At 49.1% G+C, this 26925-nt stretch overlaps 1 protein-coding gene across 2 annotated transcripts in view; it reads left to right on the top strand.

Annotated features, from left to right (window-relative positions):
* mboat1 (membrane bound O-acyltransferase domain containing 1) overlaps positions 1-26925 on the top strand; it is a 214592-nt gene that overhangs the window by 149557 nt on the left and 38110 nt on the right. The window contains exon 9 of one of the 2 annotated variants that reach the window (XM_072509700.1): positions 3901-4004. The exons of the other annotated variant lie outside the window; for it this stretch is intronic. Coding sequence (XP_072365801.1) covers positions 3901-4004 — 104 coding nt within the window. The remainder of the gene's footprint in view (positions 1-3900; positions 4005-26925) is intronic. 2 annotated transcript variants of the gene reach the window in all.

Below are 26925 nucleotides of genomic sequence, written 5' to 3'. Positions count from 1 at the left end.
GATATAGACCATCCAGTCCACCTAGACTCTCTTGGTTCACACAAGTTTCCTCCCATTCCATCAACTTCATCCTTGCCTTCCAGCATATTCCCTATTCTCTCATATGTGCATCTAGTTTACTTGTGAAAACATCTCAAGATATTTGCTTCAACCACTTCCTGTGGTAGTGAATTCCACATTCTAACCACTCTTGAGTAAAGATTTTTTTCATTCTTCTCAGGATTTATTGCTGATTATTACGTATTTATGTCCCTTCGTTTTGGATTCTCGCACAAGTGAAAACATTCCCGCCAATCCACCCTTTTGCAATCTATTTTTAATTTTAAAGACCATTAACAGATAATATCGAAGTCTTCTCTTTCCGTTTTGCTATCCAATTTGCTATCCATTCAGCTGTTTAACCACTTATTTTACATGTCCTAATTTTTGTCACAAGCCTGTTGTGTGGTACGTTATCAAAGGCTGTTTTGGAAATCCAAATACCCAATGCATTACTAGTCAGTCAGATCTAGTATGATCCATTATGGATGATTTGCATGTACAGTGTAGATGTGAAACGATTCATATGTTTCAAAATCCTGTTAACACCACCTGTATGTTGTAATGTCAATTCTTTATATTTTTCACTGAGAAATACATGAATTTGTGAAGCACTAATATCAGAAGAGTTCTTCTGTAGTATTTTTGCCACAAGGAATTGAAAACAGATGCTTTGATAATTCAAATATGTTCATAAAAGATGTGAGGGCATTGCTAGAAGTTCCATCCTTCAGTTGTTTCTTCTGGTGATTCATGCAAAGCATTCTTTGGGACCATTTAAAGAAAACCAAGATATTCTGTTAGACATTGTTCTTTGCTTGGATGGCAGTAACTAAAATAGAAAATTTGACATTCCAAAATATAAAGATCTACACCAGATCTACTTCTGGGCACGATTCAACCAAAAAAAACTCGATGCCCGGTTTTGGGCACATTTTAGAGGGGTGGTTTTTGGTGTCTGCAGAGCCGAGAAAGACCCCGTTATTAAACAGCCTTTACCATTTTGTTTTGGCCTCATCGAGGAACTCTCCGTCGAGGCCACAGGTTATTCTTTTCCTGCACTGACCAGCTCAGCTTGCCAGTGCAGGAAGACTACTTGCAGATCACGACCCCATTTCTAGAGGCAGCTCCGATCTTTCAACCCCCTCCCCCAATCAGCAACCCCACTGTGGCCACTGGATCCCCCTACCTCATCCACTTTACTTATTCCAAGGTCCAGCAGGAGTGCCAGGGTGCTATCCTGCCCAATGTCCGACCACCCAGGAGTCTCCAATGGGCTGGGAGACCCCTCCCTTGGTGCTTTGCGACTGGTCCATGTTTGTGTGTACGACTGCAGGGTCCCGGGAGAATCTGTCGAACGCGTATTTAAATGTGCTTAATGGCTCATTTAACTATGCAGATCTGGATCTTGCCCAGGGAGAACAAGATCCAGATCGCGACACCTTGAGGTTCAACGGAATCTTGCAAGATGTTCCTAACTTCGTGAATCTCGCGAGAGGCCTCTTGCGAGATTCAACGGGATGAGGCCGCTGAATCGCGTCCTCTGTGTTGGCATCACCTTGAGTCCCCTATGACCTGGAGGTTGGATTCTCTCTTGTTGGAGATGGCCATTGCCCGGCACTTGTGTGGTGCAAATGTTACTTGTCACTTATCAGCCCAAGCTTGATTATCCAGGCCTTGCTGCATGTGGGCAAGGACTGTTTCCGTATCTGAGGAGTCGGGAATGGTGCTAAACATGTGCAATCTGCAGCAGTAAGCATCCCGCTTCTGATCTTATGATGGAGGGAAGATCATTGACGAAGCTGCTGAAGATGGTTGGGCTTAGGACATTATCCTGAGGAACTAATGTCCTGGGACCGAGATGATTGACCTCCAACAACCATAACCATCTTCCTTTGTGCTGGGTATGACTCCAACCAGTGGAGAGTTTCCCCCTTTTTCCCATTGACGTTGAATTTTGCGAGGGCTCTTTGATGTTACACTCGGTCAAATGAGGTCTTGATGTCAAGGGCAGTCATTTCCACCCCACCTCTTGAGTTCAGCTCTTTTGTTGATGTTAACCTAAGGCTTAATGAGGTCAAGAGCTGAGTGGCCCTCGTGGAACCCAAACTGAACATCAGTGAGCAGGTTGTTTCTGAGTAAGCGCCGCAAACCTATATGAACCAGGGTTGATCCTTGGTAGAATGTGGGATACTCCCAGCAATGAGGTTATAGATTGTGGTTGTATAAAATTCTGCTGCGGATGGCCCACAACATCTCATGGATGCCCAGTTTCGAGTTGCTATCTCGGTACCACAATGGTAGTGCCACACAACACAATGGACGGTATCCTCAATGTGAAGACAGGACATTGTCTCTACAAGGACTGTGCGATGATCATTCCAACAAATACTGCTAAAGATAGATGTATCTGATGTTTCCTCACTGCCTGCTGCAGACCCAGTCTGGCAGCTATGTCCTTTAGGATTCCACCATCTCAGTCATTAGTGGTGCTACCAAGTCACTCCTGGTGTTCTGTGCTTCAGCCGCCCTCAGTGATTCGTCCAGTGGTGTTCAACATGGAGGAATACTGATTCATCTGCGGAAGGAGGGCGGTATGTGGTAATCAGCAGGAAGTTTTCTTGCCCATTTTTGACCTGATGGCATGCAACTTCATGAGGTCCAGAGTTGATGTTGAGGACTCCTAGGGATACTCCCTTCTGACCACCATGCCATCACCTTTGGTGGGACAGGATAAGCGCAAAGATGGTGATTGTGATGTCTGGGACATTGTTGTAAGGTATGATTCAGTGAGTAGGAATATGTCAGACTGTTGCTTGACTAGTCTGTGAGACAGTTCTCCCAATTTTGGCACAAGCCTCTAGATGTTAGTAGTGAGGACTTTGCAGGGTCGAAAAGGCTGGATGCACCATTGTTGATTCTGGTGCCTAGGTCAATGTTTGGTGATCCACCCAGTTTAATTCCTAAATTATCTTTTCTGCCTTTTTGGACAGAAACTCACTGTTTCGGCCAGCTGTCTGCAAGCTGATCAGCACGGTATTGAGATGACAAGCTGAATGGCTTCACTGTACCATTTCAAACTCTTATTTGTGCTTTCCTGACTGACCTGTACTAATTTTCCAGAGAAAAATCCCATCTTCCAGCACCTTAAAGTGCTCTCACCTAAAGGAAGTAGGGTCAAAGACTGTTTGCTGAAATCTTTGTCAACTCTACATCAAACTACTCTTGACACTCAAAAGTTACAACCTTCAACAAAAAGTTACTCCCTGGGGTATGAAACATTCTGGCACCTATATGTTTTTGGCTTAAGAATCCTGCTGTAAAATGAATAAAGATGTTCTATCATGATGGAAGATTTACCTAAGACCAACCTAAACAATTTTGTCGCTTCAAAACTCATGCAACATGTAAAAGTTAAAAAATATATATTTAGAGTAACCAATTCTTTTTTCCAATTAAGGGGAAATTTAGCGTGACCAATCCACCTACCCTGCACAATTTTGGGTTGTAGGAGTGAGACTCACACAGACATGGGGAGAATGTACAAATTCCACATGGACAGTGACCCAGGGCCGGGACGAACCCGGGTCCTCAGTGCCGTGAAACATGTAAAAATTTATGATGTTTAGTCAATCCACTTTCCCCCAATTAGCTTTCCGCATTCTCTGTGATTTGAACATTTTGTGACTGGGTGGTTATCTGTCGAAATTAATTTCGCGGATTGTCTCCTGCCATTATTAGTTTGTGACTTAAAAAGTTTGGGACTGAGAGATTGCACAACCTATTGCTAAAACACTTGGATGTTCTTTCGGAAATTAAATTAAGCAATAACTAGTCATCCACTTCCTTTTTCACTCTTAGCTGATGCAATCAATAATGCAGGTGGTTTTGGGTTCAATGGCCTTGATGAAAATGGGAACTTGAGATGGGACCTGATCTCAAACCTAAACATCTGGAATATCGAGGTGAGATTATCATGTGCACATATGTAAACTAGATTCTTAAAACCAAGGGCGGGATTCTCCGGCCTCCCAGCCGTGTGTTTCTCGCGGTTCGCTGGTGGCGGGATTCTTTGCTCCACTGCTGTCAATGGGAATTCCCATTGAAACCCCCCCACGCCTCCAGGAAACCCATGAGTGGGGGTACACTGCCAGCGGGGTCAGAGAATCCCGCCGCCAATGAACGGCCAGAGAACTCCGGCCGAGGTTTTCATTACTGTTTTGTCATTGCTGAGATCTTAATTGGTCTAAAGCTACTATATATAATTATTTTTGGTTAATACTTTGTTTTGTGCTGGATTCACAGTGCTGAAGTTAGAAATGACCGTTTAATGACAGAACGGAAGATTGCTAGAAAATTCTGATCATAAAAATTGCAAAGGTTTTCTGTAGCAATGACTCATTTTGATTGCATAAACTGCTCTTGCATGATTAATATTTCTTTTCAAAATCTGTTCCCAGAATTGCCTTTACTGCTTTCACTTGCGTAAGAGTTAATGAAACTTGAGTTTCTTAGCAGGGTGCTTCTTGATTGTAAATATCTTTTCATCAATGTTTTTTAAAAGCATTTTATTTGGTTGGCCGGATCACTGCTTGAGAAAGAATTGACTGACGAATATAAGAGGTTATGGACTTGGTGCTGTCCCAAGTCAGCTCCATCCAGTTGTTGGTGTGGATCAGAAATATGGACGTGCACTGAGCTGTTTTCCACCCTTTTTAAATATCAAGTTTCACATTTTTACGACCGATTTAAAAGTAAAAAAAAAAAGAAATCTGTTAAGTTTGAAACAGACTATTTTCAAGATTTTAAGATCTGACTTTTCCACAGCTATACCAATATTTTGGACTTTGAGGAACCTTTAGAAGTAACCTGTTAATAGAGTTTTAAAATAAATTTGCTGTTAGTTATTTGGCTTGTAAACATAAAGGGCGCGATTCAGCAGACTCCAGCTCAAGTCCTCTGTTCGGCACGTTTAGCGGGGTGTTTTTCAGCGCTGAGAAAGACTCCGCTATTCAAAGACAATTTGCCGTTTCTTTGACCTTCGTGAGGAGCTCCTTGTCGAGGTCCTTCTAAGCCATTTACTGCACTGGTGAGCTCAGCTCTTCAGTGCAGGAAGACTACTCACGGATCGGGATGTTATTTTTAAAGACTGACCCCCAGGACCTCCCCATTTCACCCAACTTTTCCTTTGAAGTGTTTTTATTGGTATTTTCCTGTTTTTGCAGAGTAACAGCTCAAGTTTGTTTGATATTTACAAGTAAAGCTGATTCTTATTTACACGACTTTTTACATGTGGGACTGGATTCTCTTTTTTTGGGACTATGTCCCCAAGCCGTCGTAGAAACTGTGGACTTTCACGCCAGAAAAGCTGGCGTGAATGGGCCACGTATTCCTAGCCCTGCAGGGGGCTAGCAGTGAACCAACGTAAAAATAACAGCTTTTGTTGGAGATACCGGCCCCCGCACTTCCGGGTCAGAGGCCGCTGATGCGCACGGCGGCGGCTTCCTGCGCCGTGCTCCATGGTGGACTCAGACCGCGGAGTTGGACCTTAAACATAGTGCCCACGATCGGCCACACGCCCGGTCCGGACCGCCAGCCCCAAAATTGCCCGGTGCTGTATAAGCCCTCCCCTGCCCTCCGATTGGCTCGCCCCCGACCATGGCGGCCGCGGACTGAGTCCGCAGCTGCCACACTAGTATCCCGACTGGCAGGACCCTGTTCGATCCACGCGTCGGGATTTGGCCGGTCGAGGGCGGAGAATGGTGGGGCGGGCCTCAGCAATGGCTGCAGGTAGGGGATATGCAGAGTACGCCGCTTTTCGGGGCCCGGAGAATTCGGGAACCGGTCCCGAATCCATGTGAGGAAATGGATTCTCTGCCCCGGCGCCGGCCGCGATTTCTGTGTCGGGATACGGAGAATTCAGCACTTGGTTTCACCCATCTGCCTCCACCCACCCTCCCTTCCCCTTCCTTTGTTGGTGGCTTAGCATGTCTCTTAGTGATGCCTTCTGCGTTTGGCGCCACAGACACTGCGTTCCGTTTCTTTCTGTTGGGGTCTTTAGTTTCTTGGAAGTGGTAGGGGGCTGCGTGACCCCTCTCCTCCTCTCCTTTTATCCTGTGTTCCACTCTGTGGCCCCCTTGGGTTCCCTTCCCCCCCTTTCCCTCCTCTGCCTCGTGGCCTCGCTTGGGTTTCCTCCTCTCCCCTTCCCCCTCTGCTTCTCTCCATTGTGTGTGCTCTTATTTGTTTTCCTCTATCTCTCTCTGTCTTCTTCTCCCCCTCCAACCTAGTTGCTGTTGGCTTCAAACGGGTCTTGGAACAGGCTGTTGAAAGGCCCCACACTTTGTGGAAGCCCTCGTCCAACCCTCGAATAGTGTACTTGATCTTCTCCAAGTGGAGGAATTCAGAGAGGTCTGCCAGCCAGTCTGCAGCCATGGGTTGTGCTGCTGATCGCCAGCCGAGCAGGATTCTCCAGCGTGCAATGGGACACAAAAGCTAGGGTGTCCAACCTCCTCCCCATATGTAGTTCTGGCTGGTCCCATACCCTGAAGACTGCTACTCCTGGGCAGGGCTCCACCCTCACCCCCACAACCTTGGACATTGCCTCGAAGAAGGCTGTCCATAACCCGACAAGTCTGGTGCAGGCCCAGAATATGTGGGCGAGGTTGGCTGGCCTCCCTGGCACTGTTCATATTTGTCCTCCACCTCCGGGAAGAACCTGCTCATTCGGGTTCTGGTCAGGTGAGCTCTGTACACCACTTTAAACTGCAAAAGGCTTAGCCTGGCGCAGGAGGAGATGGAGTTGGCCCTACTCAGTGCTTCGCTCCAGAGTCTCTAACCCACTTCCATCCCCAATTCGTCTGGCCATGTCCAGTGGTAGTCTTGCCCTATCCAGTAACCGTTCATATATGCCCCACAGTTTCCCCCTCCTTGTGTGTCTCTTGGGGCCCTTGGGTATCTTGCCGTCTCCTTGCAGAGAAAGTGTTTAATTTGGAGGTGTCTGAGTTCCTGTCCTATCGGCAGGTCCAAGTCCTCCATTAGTTTGTCTAAGATCGTGAGTTTGTTTCCTATGTAAAAGCCCCTGACCGCTAGCATCCCCCGTCCTGTCACCATTTAAAAAATGTGGCACTAAGCATAGATGATGGGAATCTGTGGTTGCCGCAGATGGGGCCCATGGGGAACATCCCGGTAAATCCGAAATGCTGCCTCATTTGATTTCATGTTTTCAGAGTGGCCGCCACCACTGGGCAGGATGTGTATTTTGTTGTGGGGGGATGGGAATGATGCCGTAGCGAAGGCTTGGAGGGTCGTTCTCTGGCAGGAGGACTCCTCCAGCCTTACCCATTCCATGTTTGGCTCTCGTATCCATCCCCTCACCCTCTCGGTTGTGGCTGCCCAGTGGTAATACTGTAGATTGGGCAGGGCCAGACCGCCCGTGTTTTCCTTCCTTGCAGTGTTGTCTTGGGGATTCTTGGGTTCCTGCCCCCCCCCACACAAACACCATGATCATTTTGTCCACTTTGTGTAAAAAGCCCTTGGGGGTGAAGATCGATATGGATCTCAACAGGAAGAGGAACCTCGGCAGTACATTCATTTTGATTGTCTGCACCCTCCCCGCCAGGGAATTTAGGAGCACATCCCATTTCTGTAAATCCTTTTTAACTTCCTCCGCCAGGCTGGCCAGATTCCACTTGTGAATCTGTGTCCAGTCATGGGCTATCTGGTTCCCTAGATAGCAGAATTTGTTTTGGGCTCGTTTGAATTGTAGCCCATCCAGCTCTGTCCCTCCCCGTTAGGACTCACCAGGAGTGCCTCGCTCTTGCCCAGCCAGAAAAGGCTCCGAACTCGTCCAGCAATTGTATGATTGCTTTCAGACTGTTCTAAGGGTCTGAGACGTAGAGGAGCAGTTCATTCGCATAGAGCGATACTCTGTGCTCGCTGCCCCCTCTTTGATGCCCTTCCAGCTTTTCGCATCTCACAGGGCGATTGCCAGGGGTTCAATTGCCAGGGCAAACAGAAGCAGGGATAGTGGGCATTGCTGCCTTGTGCTCATGTGTAGCTGGAAATATTCAGAGCTGGTGGTGTTGGTCAGAATGCTCGCCTTGGGGGCATTGTACAGGAGTTTCACCCACGAGATGAACTCTGTCCCCAGCCCAGAACGCTCCAGTACCTCTGAGGTATTTCCATTCGACTCTGTCGAAGGCCTTTCCTGCATCCAGGGAGGTGACCACCTCTGGTGTTCTCTCCTTGGATAGGGTCATTATTACATTCAGCAGCCGCCTGATGCTCGCAGTTAGCTGCCTACCCTTGACAAAGCCCGTCTGGTCCTCTACGACCACCTCCAGTATGAAGTTCTCCAGTCTCTTGGCTAGGACTTTCATGAGTATCTTTGCGTCTAAATTGAGTCGTGAAATGGGTCTGTATGATCCGCATTTTGTCGGGTCCTTGTCTTTTTTGGGTATCAGCGATATCATGGCTTGTGTTAGCGTAAGAGGCAGGGTGCCCCTCGCGAGTGAGTCTGCGAACATGTCCCGTAGGTATGGGGCCAGGGCTGGTGTGAATTTTCCGATGCCTTCCCTGCCTGCATGGAGCTGATACTCTCCATGATCTCACCCAGTCCAATCGGTGCTTCCAGCTTCCCCCGCCTATCGTCTCCCATGACTGGCATGTCCAGTCCATCGAGGAACCGTTTCATCCCCGCATCCCCATCGGGGGGTTTGGAGGTGTAAAAAGGTGCTGAATGCTCAGTTGACCTCTTTTTGCTCAGTAACCGGTCTGCCTCTGCTGTTCCTCACCTGAGTTATCTCTTTCGTGGCTGTCTGCTTTCTCAGCTGGTGAGCCAATATACGGCCAGCCTTTCCCCCGTGTTCGTAGAAGGTCCCCCGTGTCTGGCAGAGTTGGTGAACTGCTTTGCTGGTGGATAGCAGGTTAAAGTCCATCTGTAGCTTCTTCCTCTCTGTCAGAAGCTATACGGTCGGAGTCATGGAGTACTTTTTGTCGACCTCCAGAATGGAGTCAATCAGTTGTTGCTTGGCCACCCTCTCTTCCCAGTCTCTAGGTGCCTTGTAGGCTATAATCTCTCCCCTAATCACCACCTTCAGTGCCTCCCAGAGCGTGGAAGGTGAGACCTCCTCACTCTGGTTATGTGTGATGTACTCTCCTATGGCTTGTGATATTTTCTGGCAGAAGCTCTTATCGGCCAGTAGGTCTGTGTCCTACCTCCATGTGGGGTGTTGGGCCTGGCCTGTCTCCAATCTCACGCCATGTAGTGTGGAGTGTGGTCGGAGATAACTATTGCGGAATATTCCGCCCTTACTATTCCTGGAAGCACCACTTTCACCACTGCAAAGAATCTATTCTTGAGTGCACTTTGTGGACCGGTGAAACGAATGAGAATTCCTTCTCACCGAGGTGTAAGAACCACCAAGGGCCCACCTCCCCCATCTGCTCCATGAATGTTCTCAGCTCCCTAGCCATGCCTGCCCTTTTCCCCAATCTGGCGTTCAATCGATCCGTCAGCGGGCCCTGCGCACAGTTAAAGTCTCCCCCTATGACCAGTTGGTGCGTATCAGCATCAGGGATTTCAACTGTCATCCCAGTTGAGCGTGTACACATTTACCAGAACTATTGGTGCCTCTTTCAGGACACCGTTGACCATGACGTACCATCCTCTGGGTCCGTAACCGTCCTTGTCGCCGTGAATTTCGTCTTGCTAATAAGTATGGCTACTCCCCTGGCCCTCGTCCCGTAGCATGAATGGTATGTCTGTCCTACCCAGCCCTTTCTTACCTGCAGTCGGTCCTTCTCCCTCAGGTGTGACTCCTGTAGGAAGACTATACTGGCCTTCAAACTTCTTAGGTGGGCGAAGACTCTGGATCCTTTCACTGGGTCGTTAAGTCTCTTGACATCCCAGGTGATAATCCTGGTGGGAGGTTTCTTTCGCCCCGCTCTTGCGGGATCAACCATACTTAGCTGGTGGACTGGTCCCTGCACCCTGGGGTCTCCCTTTGTTGGGGGACGCCGTCCAAAATGGCCATGGTCCGGGTAGGATAGATGGGGGGTTCCAAGGCTGGTATAGGGCAGGCATTAGGAGAATGGGGGACCTGTTTATAGACTGGACTTTCCCCAGCATGCAGGTGCTGGAGGAGAAGTTCGGCCTGCTCCTGGGAAATGCGTTCAGGGACCTCCAGGTTCGGGACGTTTTTAAAAAGCAGGTGGGGACATTTCCGCTGCTGCCCCCACGTAGGATACAGGACAGGGTTGTGTCTGGCATCTAGGTAGAGGAGGGGAAGGTGTCTGACATATATCAGGAGCCACAGGAGGCGGAGGAACCTCAGTGGAGGAGTTGAAGGGCAAGTGGGAGGAGGATCTGGGCGAGGAGCTGGATGAGGGCCTGTGGGCTGATGCCCTGGGCAGGGTAAATTCCTCTTCATCATGGGCCAGGCTCAGCTTAATTCAGTTTAAGGTGGTGCATCGGGCTCACATGACGACGGCGAGAATGAGTAAGTTCTTTGGGGTGCAGGACAGGTGCGCGAGATGTGCATGGAGTCCGGCGAACCATGCCCATATGTTTGGGCATGCCCGGCGCTTAAATAATTCTGTCAAGGCTTTGCGAGGGCGATCTCTAGGATTTTGGACACTCTGGTGAAGGCGAGTCCAACAATAGCGATATTTGGGGTGTCGGAGGATCCGGGAGTGCAGGAAGCGAAAGAGGCCGAGGTATTGGCCTTTGCCTCCCTGGTAGCCCGGAGACGGATCTTGTTAATGTGGAGGGACTCAAAACCCCCGAGTGTGGAGACCTGGGTTAGCGATATGGCGGGGTTCCTCAGCCTGGAACGAATAAAGTTCACCTTGAGAGGGTCCTTGATGGGGTTCTCCCGGCGGTGGCAACCTTTCCTTGACTTTCTAGGGGAGCAGTAAGTGTCAGCAGCATCCCGGAGGTGTGGGGGATCAGGTGGGGGGGAATTGTGGATACAATGTGAATTTTGTGTTGTATGAAGACAGCACCCACCTTGTTTTGTTCAATAATTCTCGTTTATTTTTGTTATGTAAAATGTTGGTTGGAAAAAGCTTTAATAAAAACATTTATAAAAAAAACAAAATGGCCTTGGTCATCGGTCTCACTATGAGGTCGGGCCCCTGCGCTCCGGGGTTTTCCTTTGTTCAGGGGGCACCCAATATGGCCGGCAACTGTGTGCACTCAAGAATATCCATTTGCCCAGGAACCCTCAAGTGGCTGCTTGCCACGTCATCTTGTTTACTCAGCCCGCCCTTCACTCGCTAAAGCCCGTGCAAAAAACAACTCATTCTCCCTATTCTATTTCTTTTGTGCTCTTCCTTCCCACCCCCCCCTTCCTGCATTGTCATTTCCCTTTCTCCCCCTGTGCTTTCCCCGTCCCTGTACCCCACCCTCCCCCGACCAGGCGCTCCTTCCCTGCCGGGAGGTGCGTCGTGGCCCCCCCTTGCTTTCTGTCTTCACGTACTAGCTATCCCTGCTAGTGTGGTGGCTCCGCTTCCGGGGCTGGTCTCGCCCCTACCTTACGCCCGCTGACTGCCCATTTTCCCTGTCTAATCTCTTGCATGCCTTCCCCTGTCCTCACTTCCTTCTGAGACCTAATCTTCCCCTTACTATCGGAGCGAGGCAGCACAGTCCCATGCAAACATGCTCACAGTCCAACGAGTCTTTGATTTTCCCTTTCACAGTCTTTCTCTGCACAACCCTCACGGCTGCCTTTCCTGTCCCTTCTCCAGGCTGTTGTTTTTTACAAATTCATTTGCTTCCTCCTGGTGGTAAAGTGATCTTTCTTCTGGGCTGTGACCCAGAGCCTGGCCGGGAACAGCATCCGAAAACCTATCCCGTTCTCGTACAGGTACGACTTCAGCTGGTTGAACTCGGCCCTTCCTTTTGCTAGGTCTGCCCCAATGTCCTGATAGATATGGATTTTATGTCCTTCCCAGGTGCTCACTTTCGTCTGACCGCAGGATCCTCTCATGATCCTGGTATCGGTGGAGCTTTGCAATGATCGTCTCATCTGCACCCCAGCTTTGGGTTTCGGCCTAAGCGACCTGTGTAGTAATCTCAGGATTGCTACCAGTGCCACGAGCTAGTCAGAGTAGGAATGTCAGGATAGATAGAATGAATGCGTCGCTCGAGAGATGGTGCAAGAGGGAGGGATTCAAATTCCTGGGGCATTGGAACCAGTTCTGGGGGAGGTGGAACCAGTACAAACCGGACGGTCTGCACCTGGGCAGGACTGGAACCGATGTCCTCGGGGGGGGGGGGGGGGGGAGCGGGGGGGTCTTTGCTAGAGCTGTTGGGGAGAGTTTAAACTAATGTGGCAGGGGGATGGGAACCGATGCAGGACGTTGGAAGGTAGTAAAACAGTGACAGAAACAAAAGGCAGTAAGGGGGAAAGTGTAAGGCAGAGAAGCCATAGTCAAAAATCAAAAAGGGTGACAGTGCAAGGTACAGTGACTGAGGGGAGCTCAATGATAGGACCAGGAATACTAAAAGGAATAAAACGGTAAGTAAAAACATTAATAGTAAGCGACGCGGCCGGTTGTTACATGAAGATATGGGTTCAACGACAAGGAAAATTAGGAGAAAGGTTAAGAGGAAATATAACTTAGGAGAGGTTATTGATCGAGGTGTTAAGATTCAGAACAGAGGTAAAAAAGCCAACATAAGTGTACTTTACCTGAATGCTCGTAGTATTCGGAATAAGGTAAATGAGTTGATGGCGCAAATCATCGTGAATGACTATGATTTTGTGGCCATTACTGAAACATGGTTAAAGGATGGTCACGACTGGGAGTTAAATATCCACGGGTATCAAACTATTCGGAAGGACAGAGTGGATGGTAAGGGAGGTGGTGTAGCTCTGTTATTTAAGGATGACATCCGGGCAATAGTAAGGGATGACATCGGTGCTATGGAGGATAAGGTTGAATCCATTTGGGTGGAAATCAGGAATAGTAAGGTGAAAAAGTCACTGATAGGAGTAGTCCAGAGGCCACCAAATAGTAACATTATGGTGGGGCAGGCTTCAAACAAAGAAATAACTGATGCATGTAGAAATGGTACAGCAGTTATCATGGGGGATTTTAATCTACATGTCGATTGGTTTAACCAGGTCGGTCAAGGCAGCCTTGAGGAGGAGTTTATAGAATGTATCCGCGATAGTTTCCTAGAACAGTACGTAATGGAACCTATGAGGGAACAAGCGGTCCCAGATCTGGTCCTGTGTAATGAGACAGGATTGATTCAGGATCTCATAGTTAGGGATCCTCTCGGAAGGAGCGATCGCAATATGGTGGAATTTAAAATACAGATGGAGGGTGAGAAGGTAAAATCAAACACTAGTGTTTTGTGCTTAAACAAAGGAGATTACAATGGGGTGAGAGAAGAACTAGCTAAGGTAGACTGGGAGCAAAGACTTTATGGTGAAACAGTTGAGGAACAGTGGAGAATCTTCCAAGCGATTTTTCACAGTGCTCAGCAAGGTTTATACCAGCAAAAAGGAAGAATGGTAGAAAGAAGGAAAATCTACCATGGATATCTAAGGAAATAAGGGAGAGTATCAAATTGAAGGAAAAAGCACACAAAGTAGCAAAGATGAGTGGGAGACTAGAGGACTGGGAAATCTTTAGGGGGCAACAGAAAGCTACTAAAAAAGCTATAAAGAAGAGTAAAATAGATTATGAGTAAACTTGCTCAGAATATAAAAACAGATAGTAAAAGTTTCTACAAATATATTAAAAAAAAAGAGTGGCTAAGGTAAATATTGATCCTCTAGAGGATGAGAAGGGAGGTTTAATAATGGGAGATGAGGACTTCCGGGTGCGGCGATGACCAGCTGAGTCGCACGTTTCGGCAGCTCCCGGTGTAACAGACTTTTGGGCTCTTAATAAGAGCCCCAACGGCAATTTTAACAGCTAAAAGTACTGTGCGGTGAACCAGAAGGGAATCCCCCCTGGATACGGATGGAAAAAGGAGAGGAAGGTGGCCGGATTGCGGTGGATCCTTTAGAGCAGCGGCAAGGAAGGCAAGCAAAAACCAAGGTGGCGTCGGAAGGTGGCAGTTTAATATGGGGCCCTGAACAACACGAGTTTTTGAAACGCTGTGTGAAAGAACTCAAAAAGGAAATGAAGAAGGAGCTGTTGGCCCCGATATTACAGGCGATCGAAGGGCTAAAGGAGGAGCAAAAGACCCAGGAGCGGGAGCTTCGGGTCGTGAAGGCAAAGGCTGCCGAGAATGAGGACGACATACAGGGCCTGGTGGTGAAGACGGAGATGCATGAGGCACACCATAAACGATGTGTGGAAAGGCTGGAGGCGCTGGAGAACAACGCGAGGAGGAACAACCTAAGGATTCTTGGCCTTCCTGAAGGTGCGGAGGGAGCGGACGTCGGGGCATATGTGAGCACGATGCTGTACTCGTTAATGGGAGCGGAGGCCCCGGCGGGTCCGCTGGAGGTGGAGGGAGCATACCGAGTGATGGCGCGAGGACCGAGAGCAGGAGAAATTCCTAGAGCCATAGTGGTGAGATTCCTCCGTTTTAAGGACAGAGAGATGGTCCTTAGATGGGCAAAGAAAACTCGGAGCAGTAAGTGGGAGAACGCGGTGATCCGCGTACACCAAGACTGGAGTGCGGAGGTGGCGAGAAGGAGGGCGAGCTTTAATCGGGCCAAGGCGGTGCTTCACAAAAAGAAGATAAAATTCGGAATGCTGCAACTGGCAAGACTGTGGGTCACATATCAAGGGAGGCACCACTACTTTGAGACGGCGGATGAGGCGTGGACTTTTATCGTGGAAGAAAAATTGGAATGAGCGGGTTATTTTAAAAAAAAGAACATTTGAAACAAAGTGGTGGGGCGAGTATGGGGGGCGAAGAAGGGGGGAAAGAGGAGTTTTATGTTATTAATCCTGCGATGTGGTAACTTTTCTCTCTTCCACAGGAGGTGGTGGGGGGAGGAAAGGAGGTGGAAGAGATGGGGCGTTGGCCATTGGGGGCGGGGCCAATGGGGAAGCGTGGGCTCTGTTCCCGCGCTATGATAATCATGGCGGGAATAGAGAAGCAGGAAGGAGGGGGCATCGCACGGTGCGAGCCGAGGTCACGGGGGGAAGCCGAGGTCGGCCAGAGTTTGCTGACTTCTGGGAGCAACATGGGGGGTGTAACTACGCTAGTGGAGGATCTAGCGGGGGGGGGGGGGGTGGGAGGGGGGAATTATTGGGCTGCTGCTGCTGGGGAGAGGGGGGAGCTGGTATGGGGTGGGATGGGCGGGGGGGGCACCGCCTGGGGGGGACACAGCTGCGTGGGAACCGGGTGAGGAGCTGGAAAAAGGGGATGGCTAATCGACAAGGGGGGGGGGTAAAAAGCCCCCCAACCCGGCTGATCACGTGGAACGTGAGAGGGCTGAACGGGCCGATAAAGAGGGCACGGGTACTCGCACACCTTAAGAAACTTAAGGCAGACGTGGTTATGTTACAGGAAACGCACTTGAAACTGATAGACCAGGTGAGACTACGCAAAGGTTGGGTGGGGCAGGTGTTCCATTCGGGGCTAGATGCGAAAAACAGGGGGGTGGCTATATTAGTGGGGAAGCGGGTAATGTTTGAGGCAAAGACTATAGTGGCGGATAGCGGGGGCAGATACGTGATGGTGAGTGGCAAACTACAGGGGGAGACGGTGGTTTTGGTAAACGTATATGCCCCGAACTGGGATGATGCCAATTTTATGAGGCGTATGCTAGGACGCATCCCGGACCTAGAGGTGGGAAAGTTGGTAATGGGGGGAGATTTCAATACGGTGTTGGAACCAGGGCTGGACAGGTCGAGGTCCAGGACTGGAAGAAGGCCGGCAGCAGCCAAGGTGCTTAAAGATTTTATGGAGCAGATGGGAGGAGTAGACCCGTGGAGATTTAGCAGACCTAGGAGTAAGGAGTTTTCGTTTTCTCCAATGTCCACAAAGTCTATTCGCGAATAGACTTTTTTGTTTTGGGAAGGGCGTTGATCCCGAAGGTGAGGGGAACGGAGTATACGGCTATAGCCATTTCGGATCACGCTCCACATTGGGTGGACTTAGAGATAGGGGAGGAAACAGAAGGGCGCCCACCCTGGAGAATGGACATGGGACTAATGGCAGATGAGGGGGTGTGTCTAAGGGTGAGGGGGTGCATTGAAAAGTACTTGGAACTCAATGACAATGGGGAGGTCCAGGTGGGAGTGGTCTGGGAGGCGCTGAAGGCAGTGGTTAGAGGGGAGCTGATATCAATAAGGGCACATAAAGGGAAGCAGGAGAGTAAGGAACGGGAGCGGTTGCTGCAAGAACTTTTGAGGGTGGACAGGCAATATGCGGAGGCACCGGAGGAGGGACTGTACAGGGAAAGGCAAAGGCTACACGTAGAATTTGACTTGCTGACAACGGGTACTGCAGAGGCACAGAGGAGGAAGGCACAGGGTGTACAGTACGAATATGGGGAGAAGGCGAGCAGGTTGCTGGCCCACCAATTGAGGAAAAGGGGAGCAGCGAGGGAAAGAGGGGGAGTGAGGGATGAGGAAGGAGAGATGGAGCAGGGAGCAGAGAGAGTGAATGGAGTGTTCAAGGCATTTTATAAAAAATTATACGAAGCTCAACCCCCGGATGGGAGGGAGAGAATGATGGGCTTTCTGGACCGGCTGGAATTTCCCAAGGTAGAGGAGCAGGAAAGGGTGGGACTGGGAGCACAGATTGAAATAGAGGAAGTAGTGAAAGGAATTAGGAGCATGCAGGCGGGGAAGGCTCCGGGACCGGATGGATTCCCAGTTGAATTTTACAGGAAATATGTGGACTTGCTAGCCACGCTACTGATGAGGACCTTTAATGAGGCAAAGGAAAGGGGACAGCTGCCCCCGACTATGTCTGAGGCAACGATATCGCTTCTCCTAAAGACGGAAAAGGACCCGCTACAATGCGGGTCCTATAGACCTATTTGCCTCCTAAATGTAGACGCTAAGATTCTGGCCAAGGTAATGGCAATGAGGATAGAGGATTGTGTCCCGAGGGTGGTCCATGAGGACCAAACTGGGCTTGTGAAGGGGAGACAGCTGAATACGAATATACGGAGGCTGCTAGGGGTAATGATGATGCCCCCACCAGAGGGGGAAGCGGAGATAGTGGTGGTGATGGATGCCGAGAAAGCATTTGATAGAGTGGAGTGGGATTATTTGTGGGAGGTGCTGAGGAGATTTGGTTTTGGAGATGAGTATGTTGGATGGGTGCAGCTGTTGTATAGGGCCCCAGTGGCGAGTGTGGTCATGAATGGACGGGGATCTGCATACTTTCGGCTCCATAGAGGGACAACGCAGGGATGCCCTCTGTCCCCATTACTGTTTGCACTGGCGATTGAGCCCCTGGCAATAGCATTGAGGGGTGCCAAGAAGTGGAGGGGAGTACTTAGAGGAGGAGAAGAACACCGGGTATCTCTGTATGCGGATGATTTGTTGTTATATGTAGCGGACCCGGCGGAGGGGATGCCAGAGATAATGCGGACACTTCGGGAGTTTGGAGAATTCTCAGGATATAAACTGAACATGGGGAAAAGTGAGTTGTTTGTGGTGCATCCAGGGGAGCAGAGCAGAGAAATAGAGGACTTTCCGCTGAGGAAGGTAACAAGGGACTTTCGTTACTTGGGGATCCAGATAGCCAAGAATTGGGGTACATTGCATAGGTTAAATTTAACGCGATTGGTGGAACAAATGGAGGAGGACTTCAAGAGATGGGACATGGTATCCCTGTCACTGGCAGGGAGGGTGCAGGCAGTTAAAATGGTAGTCCTCCCGAGATTCCTCTTTGTGTTTCAGTGCCTCCCGGTGGTGATCACGAAGGCTTTTTTCAAAAGGATCGAAAAGAGTATCATGAGTTTTGTGTGGGCCGGGAAGACCCCGAGAGTGAGGAAGGGATTCTTACAGCGTAGTAGGGATAGGGGGGGGGCTGGCACTACCGAGCCTAAGTGAGTACTACTGGGCCGCCAATATCTCAATGGTGAGTAAGTGGATGGCAGAAGAGGAGGGAGCGGCGTGGAAGAGATTGGAGAGGGCGTCCTGTAGGGGGACTAGCCTACAAGCTATGGTGACGGCCCCATTGCCGTTCTCTCCGAAGAAATACACCACAAGCCCGGTGGTGGTGGCGACTTTGAAAATTTGGGGACAGTGGAGACGGCATAGGGGAAAGACGGGAGCCTTGGTGGGGTCCTCGATAAGAAACAACCATAGGTTTGCCCCGGGGAGAATGGATGGGGGATTTGGAATATGGCAAAGAGCAGGAGTAACGCAGCTGAAAGATCTGTTTGTGGATGGGAAGTTCGCAAGTCTGGGAGCGCTGACCGAGAAATATGGGTTGCCCCAAGGGAATGCATTCCGGTATATGCAACTGAGGGCTTTTGTGAGGCAGCAGGTGAGGGAATTCCCGCAGCTCCCGACGCATGAGGTGCAGGTCAGAGTAATCTCAAAGACATGGGTGGGGGACGGTAAGGTGTCAGATATATATAGGGAAATGAGGGACGAGGGGGAGATTATGGTAGATGAGCTGAAAGGGAAATGGGAAGAAGAGCTGGGGGAGGAGATTGAGGAGGGGCTGTGGGCGGATGCCCTAAGTAGGGTAAACTCATCGTCCTCGTGTGCCAGGCTAAGCCTGATTCAATTTAAGGTGTTACACAGGGCGCATATGACTGGAGCACGGCTCAGTAAATTTTTGGGGGTAGAGGATAGGTGTGCGAGATGTTCGAGAAGCCCAGCGAATCACCCCCACATGTTCTGGTCATGTCCGGCACTACAGGGGTTCTGGGTGGGGGTGACAAAGGTGCTTTCGAAAGTAGTGGGGGTCCAGGTCGAACCAAGCTGGGGGTTGGCTATATTTGGGGTTGCACAAGAGCCGGGAGTGCAGGAGGCGAGAGAGGCCGATGTTTTGGCCTTTGCGTCCCTAGTAGCCCGGCGCAGGATACTGTTGATGTGGAAGGAAGCCAAGCCCCCGGGGGTGGAGACCTGGATAAATGACATGGCAGGGTTTATAAAGCTGGAACGGATTAAGTTCGTCCTAAGGGGATCGGCTCAAGGGTTCACCAGGCGGTGGGAACCGTTCGTCGAATACCTCACAGAAAGATAGAGTGAATGGAAAAGAAGAAGGCAGCAGCAGCAGCCCATGGGGGAGTGGGGGGGGGGGAGGAACCAGAAGGAGTCTCAGGGTTATTAATATATATGTATAATATGTATAGGTCGTTGCTATAAATAATTGTATATTGGATTGTTAAACCATATTTTTGGAGTGTGTTTATCTGAGACAAGGCAGTTGCCATTTAGTTTTAGTTTTCGTTTTTGTTATATATTATTTATTCTTTGTTTATAAAACAGATCCTTGTTATTTATACTGTTATATTATTGTGTAAAGGATACACAATGTACTGTGATGGTTGACCAATAATTTTCAATAAAATATTCTTAAAAAAAAAAAATAATGGGAGATGAGGAAATGGCTGAGGAACTGAACAGGTTTTTTGGGTCGGTTTTCACAGTGGAAGACACAAATAACATGCCAGTGACTGATGGAAATGAGGCTATGACAGGTGAGGACCTTGAAAGGATTGTTATCACTAAGGAGGTAGTGATGGGCAAGCTAATGGGGCTAAAGGTAGACAAGTCTCCTGGCCCTGATGGAATGCATCCAAGAATGCTAAAAGAGATGGCTCGGGAAATTGCAAATGCACTCGTGATAATTTACCAAAATTCACTAGACTATGGGGTGGTCCCGGCGGATTGGTAATTAGCAAACATGACACCACTGTTTAAAAAAGGAGGTAGGCAGAAAGCGGGTAATTATAGGCCAGTGAGCTTAACTTTGGCAGCAGGGAAGATGCTGGAATCTATCATCAAGGAAGAAATAGCGGGGCATCTGGATGGAAATTGTCCCATTGGGCAGACGCAGCATGGGTTCATATAGGGCAGGTCGTGCCTAACTAATTTAGTGGCATTTTTTGAGGACATTAACAGTGCGGTAGATAACGGGGAGCCAATGGATGTGGTATATCTGGATTTCCAGAAAGCCTTTGACAAGGTGCCACACAAAAGGTTGCTGCATAAGATAAAGATGCATGGCATTAAGGGTAAAGTAGTAGCATGGATAGAAGATTGGTTAATTAATAGAAAGCAAAGAGTGGGGATTAATGGGTGCTTCTCTGGTTGACAATCAGTAGCTAGTGGTGTCCCTCAGGGATCAGTGTTGGGCCCACAATTGTTCACAATTTACATAGATGATTTGGAGTTGGGGACCAAGGGCAATGTGTCCAAGTTTGCAGATGACACTAAGATGAGTGGTAAAGCAAAAAGTGCAGAGGATACTGGAAGTCTGCAGAGGGATTTGGATAGGCTAAGTGAATGGGCTAGGGTCTGACAGATGGAATACAATGTTGACAAATGTGAGGTTATCCATTTTGGTAGGAATAACAGCAAAAGGGATTATTATTTAAATAAAATATTAAAACATGCTGCTGTGCAGAGAGACCTGGGTGTGCTAGTGCATGAGTCGCAAAAAGTTGGTTTACAGGTGCAACAGGTGATTAAGAAGGCAAATGGAATTTTGTCCTTCATTGCTAGAGGGATGGAGTTTAAGACTAGGGAGGTTATGCTGCAATTGTATAAGGTGTTAGTGAGGCCACACCTGGAGTATTGTGTTCAGTTTTGTTCTCCGTACTTGAGAAAGGACGTACTGGGACTGGAGGGTGTGCAGAGGAGATTCACTAGGTTAATCCCAGAGCTGAAGGGGTTGGATTACGAGGAGAGGTTGAGTAGACTGGGACTGTACTCGTTGGAATTTAGAAGGATGAGGGGGGATCTTATAGAAACATATAAAATTATGAAGGGAATAGATAGGATAGGTGCGGGCAGTTTGTTTCCACTGGCGGGTGAAAGCAGAACTAGGGGGCATAGCCTCAAAATAAGGGGAAGTAGATTTAGGACTGAGTTTAGGAGGAACTTCTTCACCCAAAGGGTTGTGAATCTATGGAATTCCTTGCCCAGTGAAGCAGTTGAGGCTCCTTCATTAAATGTTTTAAAGACAAAGATAGATAGGTTTTTGAAGAATAAAGGGATTAAGGGTTATGGTGTTCGGACCGGAAAGTGGAGCTGAGTCCACAAAAGATCAGCCATGATCTCATTGAATGATGGAGCAGGCTCGAGGGGCCAGATGGCCTACTCCTGCTCCTAGATCCTTGTTCTTATGCCTAGCTCTAGGGGTTTGAGGAGGTTGTTTCTCCTGACTAAGCCATCCAGCATTTGGGCGACGTAGCCCATTGGATCCCTGCCCTTGCTACCTTCCGGAAGGCCCACGGGCTGAATGTTCTATCGTCAGGACCTGTTCTCTTGGTCCTTCACTTTCCCCCTTAAGTTCCCCTGGGCCACCACCAACCTTTTCACTTCGGCTTCCAGGGTGCCGATTCTGTTGATCTGGTCGGTCGAAGCCTTCTCCAGGTCGAGGATCGTCTTGTGTGTCTCCACTTTCTTCCCCAGCCCATCGGTAGCCTTTTGCATGATGGCCATCGCCTCTGGCACCGCCTCCTGGATTTCTGTCTTGATCGGCTCTTTCATGGCGGTCAACTCCTTCATGAGGAGGTTCTTCCATCCGTCTCCAGGTGGTGGGGAGGAGGCTGCTACTCGGGTCTTTGGTCTTCCTCTCTCCTGGGCGGCTGGGGCTCCTTCGCATCGTGGGTCCGCCGCATTGCCCGCCTGCTGCCTGTGGCTTTTACCGCCACTTCTGCCATCTTTTCGGCCCTTGACCTCAGGTTGCCGGCATACTCTCGTGGTTGTTTTCTTCTCGTTGTTGAGGTAGTTTGGTCTTCGGATTTTGGCAAAATTTGACTAAAAGTGCCCTTTTTGGTTCTGGTTAGGAGGAGAGCCACCTGATGTACGTCCGTTCAGCATATCACCCTCACCGGGAGTCCACTTCATCCAACTTACCACTTCCAGGGTCCTCGAGCCCACCCTCACCCCACCTTTTAACTCCTCCGCCCCCACCCCCCGGCCCGACCTCTGGCATGGGCAACTTGGCACCTGAGCAACCTGGCAGTGCCACCCTGGCATCCTAACAGTGCCAAGGTGCCTGGGAGGTACCAGGCTGGCAGTACTAAGATGCCCAGGTGCCAGGGGAATGCTAGACTGCCACCCTTCCCTGTCCCCGGCCACCCAGGAGCCTCAACTCCCCAGCGAGACCTCCTAAGGTGCCATCATGTCTGGTTCACGAGCCAGTAACAAATGGCGCCTGGTTACGACCTTGCTAGGGAGGTCGGTGAGCCCTGGGTCTAATGGCTCATTTAAATATGCACACCTGTTTCTCGTCCAGTGGGAGCGAGATCCAGACCGCGATGCGCCACAAGGCTCCGTTGAATCTCGCAAAACGTTTCGAGCATCGCGAACCTCACAACAAGCCTCTTGTGAGTTTCAACGGCCTCATCCCGATACTAAATCGGGAGTGATGAGGCTGCAGAATCGTGCCCTAAGGTGCTGAAAATTATGATAATGCTTTCAAGTCATTAACACCAGATAATTTGATTATCTCACTGTGTGTGTGTGTGTGTGTGTGTGTGTGTGTGTGTGTGTGTGATTGTGTGACTGTGTGATCGTTTGTGTGTGTATATATGACGAGTGTGTGTGGCTGTGTGCGTGTGAGAGTGACTCTGTATGTGTGACTGTGCAAGTGTGTGCGAGTGTTTTGTGACTGCATGTGTTTGTGTCGGAGTGAGTGCGTGTGTGTGTGTGACTGCATGTGTGTGGGAGTGTTTATGACTGCGTGTGTTTGTTTGAGAGTGCATGTGTGTGTGTGTGTGACTGTGACTGTTGGTGACTGCGTGTGTGAGTGCATGTGGCTCTGTCACTATATGGCTGCGTGTGTAAGAATGTGTGCGACTGTGGGAGTGACTGTGTGTGTGACTGTGCGTGTGTCTTTGCGGGAGTTTGTGTGCCTGTGTGTATCTGCGTGACCATAAGTGCATGGGAGTGTGTGTAACTGCGTGTGTGTTTATGTGATAGTGTGTGCATGTGTGTAGTGTGTCACACACCACCACGAAACAACAATTGCACACGCACCCACTCACTCTCAAGAACCTGCATACACCGACTCTCACACTCTGGTCATTTTCCTTACTCTTTTTAACTGAATTATTTATTGCCAATACATAGATTGTCATAGAATTTACAGTGCAGGAGACCATTCGGCCCATCGAGTCTGCACCGACTCTTGGAAAGAGCACCCTACCCAAGGTCAACACCTCCACCCTATCGCCATAACCCAGTAACCCCACCCAACACTAAGGGTAATTTTGGACACTAAGGGCAATTTAGCATGGCCAATCCACCTAACCTGCACATCTTTGGACTGTGGGAGGAAACCGGAGCACCCGGAGGAAACCCACGCACACACGGGGAGGATGTGCAGACTCCGCACAGACAGTGACCCAGCGGGGAATTGAACCTGGAACCCTGGAACTGTGAAGCAATTGTGCTATCCACAATGCTACCGTGCTGCCCCGTTGCCCCGAATACATTGCAGTACTTCTATTCAGTGTACTTTTGTGAATGTTGGTAGCGTGTTTGACTGTTGGGAATTACCTGAAGCCCTAAATGCATTTCATAGCAGCAGGCAATTGTCACGAATGATAGCTCTCACCCTACTACTGTTTCATAGACCAACTACTAACAATCCTATTTCTGTCCAGACTCGGCTCAACTCACTCTCAGCACCTTCCTGGTGCATATTCAGCTGCCTGAAGGATCTGTGGCATTCCAGCATATTACTCTGCTGTGCTCTTGAGCTGTAATATGCCAATCGAGCAATTCTGGTCAAGTAGAGGGAGATGAAACAATGGCCGGAATTCTCCGGTTGTTCGGATTCTCTTTCCCGCTGGCAGCGCATTCCCACCTGTGGGTTTCCTGGCAGCATGGGGTGGCTTTAATGGGAAGACCCATTGACAAGTGGCAAGGTGCGAATCTCTGGCCGTGTTGCGCTCAAGCGAGAGCACAAAGCAGCCGGAGAATCCCGGGACAGCGCTCTCGCCAGCCTCCAAGCAGCCTCCACACCTCGTGGGATTCACCCAAGTCCTGCGAGGCTTCGGAGTCAGATCTCTGCCAAAAAGGGGTGGGACCAAACGTGCTCCCAGAAGTAGATTTTAGACCTACTCACCCGGGATACACCAGCCTCCCTCGATTCTCTGGCCTCCCCAGGGAGATTGCATCCAGACGCCGATCAGTGCTGGTCCACAAGAAGGTGGACCAGGTGGAACCGCACCCTGGGGGTCCCCCGGACAACTGGAGATCCCTGGGTGGTCAGTGTCAGTGCAGGGTTGCCCCCTTGGCTCTCCCCTAGGAACGTGGGCACCTTGGAACTGCCCAGCTGGCCTCTCAGTGGGGGTTATGGGTGGTCGTTAGGATGGACGGGCAGGGATATGGGTTGCCCCAGAACAGGTACATATGATCCAGGGTATGGCATGGTGGTGCTACGTGCGAGGGCCCCCTACCCTCCCATGGTGACCCACCCCTACGGCTGGTCCCCCACCAACATCCGAGGGTTCCCCATCCCCAGCCGAGCACTGCGGTGGCAAGCCCAGCGCCTCCGGGCCCGTTGCCTGTGAGCAAAGATGACTATTCACCTCCTCGGCTCCCCACAGAAGGTTCACGTTTTTCAAAAGGAGTACTAATCAGCACCAGCGTGACCACTTGCTGGGGAGGCTGCTAATGACGGGAGGCCATTGGATATGGGGGTGACTCTCATTAATTGTATGGAAATAGGGCTTTTGTGAGGGTCACGAAGAATCCAGCACGAGTTTTAAGGATACAAAGTAATAACATTTATTTACAATAACATATATATATAACAGCAGCAGCAACTTCCCTTGCTGCACACTCCTTCCTGCTGGTTCCTAAACTGGCCAGCTTTATTTATACTAGGAGTTTACTAATGGTTTCTCCGCCCCCCTCATTGGGGAAGCTCATACTCCCACAGGATTGTGGGATTGTCATTAGTCCCCAGCCAATGGTAAGTAGGCAGGTTATAACATCGGCTTAAGTGGTGATAATTGTTTTCTCGCCATGCTACGGCGAGATCCCGATTTTGCCTATGGAAGCGGGCCGGTTGCATCGCGAACTGTTTGCCACCTGGCACGGTTCTCGCTATTGGCCTCTCCTGCTATTCACCGGCCTCGTTTCGCTTGAGCGAGAGTGTAACGAGGCCGGAGAATCATGCCTAAGTGTGGGCTAAACCAGCAAAAACTTCCCAGGGTCCAGAAAAGTGGCTAAGTGTCATTGAATAGCGGTGGGGAACGAGCTGGCGGGAAATTCTGAAAAACCCGCCACAAATTAACTTAAAGATTTTTTGGGTGAATCGCGGCCACAGTCCCGCAGCCAGCCAACGCTGCACTGTCGAGAAACTCGTGGCTGGGGGACTGGAGAATCCAGCCCAATGGCTCATAACAATGCCAAAGTACACTATCTTTTTTAGAAATTATCTCATTAAATGACCAAAGAAGAATAATACAAATTAATTTACACTTCTGGGGGAAAAAAAACTTATTTCAGTAGTCACTGCTTTTAATTGAAACACTTGTGGAGTTGAGTTCATAGGATTTTCTTTGGGCAATTATCTATGTGTTAAATGTCCTTCAAGTTGGGAAACCTGTATCACTTAAGAGTGCTGCATTGTAGCTATTTCTACTTCTCCTTAATTGACCTCTTACAAAACGAGCTTTCATAGTCCATTGGTCATTGCCAGCAGATGACTCAATGATGCCAATACTATTCTGTATAAGGTAGAAAGATCCAAAACCCTTTTATTACAATTTTTATTGCCCAAAATCAAAGGAGTGATTCCACATTTTGATGTTGCCAAAAGGCCGAGTATCTTACGAACCGTATGTCACAGCCTGTGATTTCCAGTAATTGCATGGTTACCCACCAGTCTTTTGATGCTGTCTCTTATTGCCATCAAGCTATTCTCTAGATCTTTTGTCCACATCACTGTCTAGAGTTTTGTTGGCGAGGAGAAAAATTTTAAAATGCACAGATTATATTCTCCCAACGTAGTCTTTAAGGAGTTGTGCTTAGGATGTTTGTATGGGTTGGGTAAATGGGAAAAAATGCAGCATGAAAAATAACCACTGCTTAGAGAGAGGGAGGTGGAGTCTTGAAACTTCAAATAATAAAAAGGGGAGGGCAGGATTCCAGGATCTGCACAAATGGATTTGGTTTGTGATTTTATTGCAGAACTATAGAAATAGTTTAAAAAAAAAAAAAAAAATATTTTATTAAAGGTTTTCATAAAATATCAATAACAAATGAGAAAGAAAAAAGAACCCAACAGGGTTAAGTACAAAACACAATCTTAAAAAAAAAAGCAACCCCCCAAACCCCACCCCTGTACATAAATAATAAATTAACATTAACACCCTGACTTAACACAATAGGTGTATACACCCCCTCAGACCCTCCAGTGTAAATAACATAAAACAAAAATAAAGTAACCCCCCTCCCGAGCTGCTGCTGCCATTGACCAATGTCTATCGTTCTGACAGAAAGTCTAAGAACGGTTGCCACCGCCTAAAGAACCCTTGTACCGACCCTCTCAAGGCGAATTTCACCCTCTCCAATTTAATGAACCCTGCCATATCGCTGATCCAGGATTCCACGCTTGGGGGTCTCGCATCTTTCCACTGAAGGAGAATCCTTCGCCGGGCTACCAGGGACGCAAAGGCCAGAATTCCGGCCTCTTTTGCCTCCTGCGCTCCCGGCTCCTCTGCCACCCCAACTATAGAAATAGTTTAAATCCTCTTTTGCTGAAAACGCAAAGGGGGGAGCAAACTGAAGCAAATTGTGACT

This window comes from Scyliorhinus torazame, chromosome 6 (assembly GCF_047496885.1).
Source record: "Scyliorhinus torazame isolate Kashiwa2021f chromosome 6, sScyTor2.1, whole genome shotgun sequence".
NCBI classification, from domain to species: Eukaryota; Metazoa; Chordata; class Chondrichthyes; order Carcharhiniformes; family Scyliorhinidae; genus Scyliorhinus; species Scyliorhinus torazame.
The sequence above is the reverse complement of the archived record's forward strand: the minus strand, read 5'-3'. Positions and strand labels throughout refer to the sequence as shown.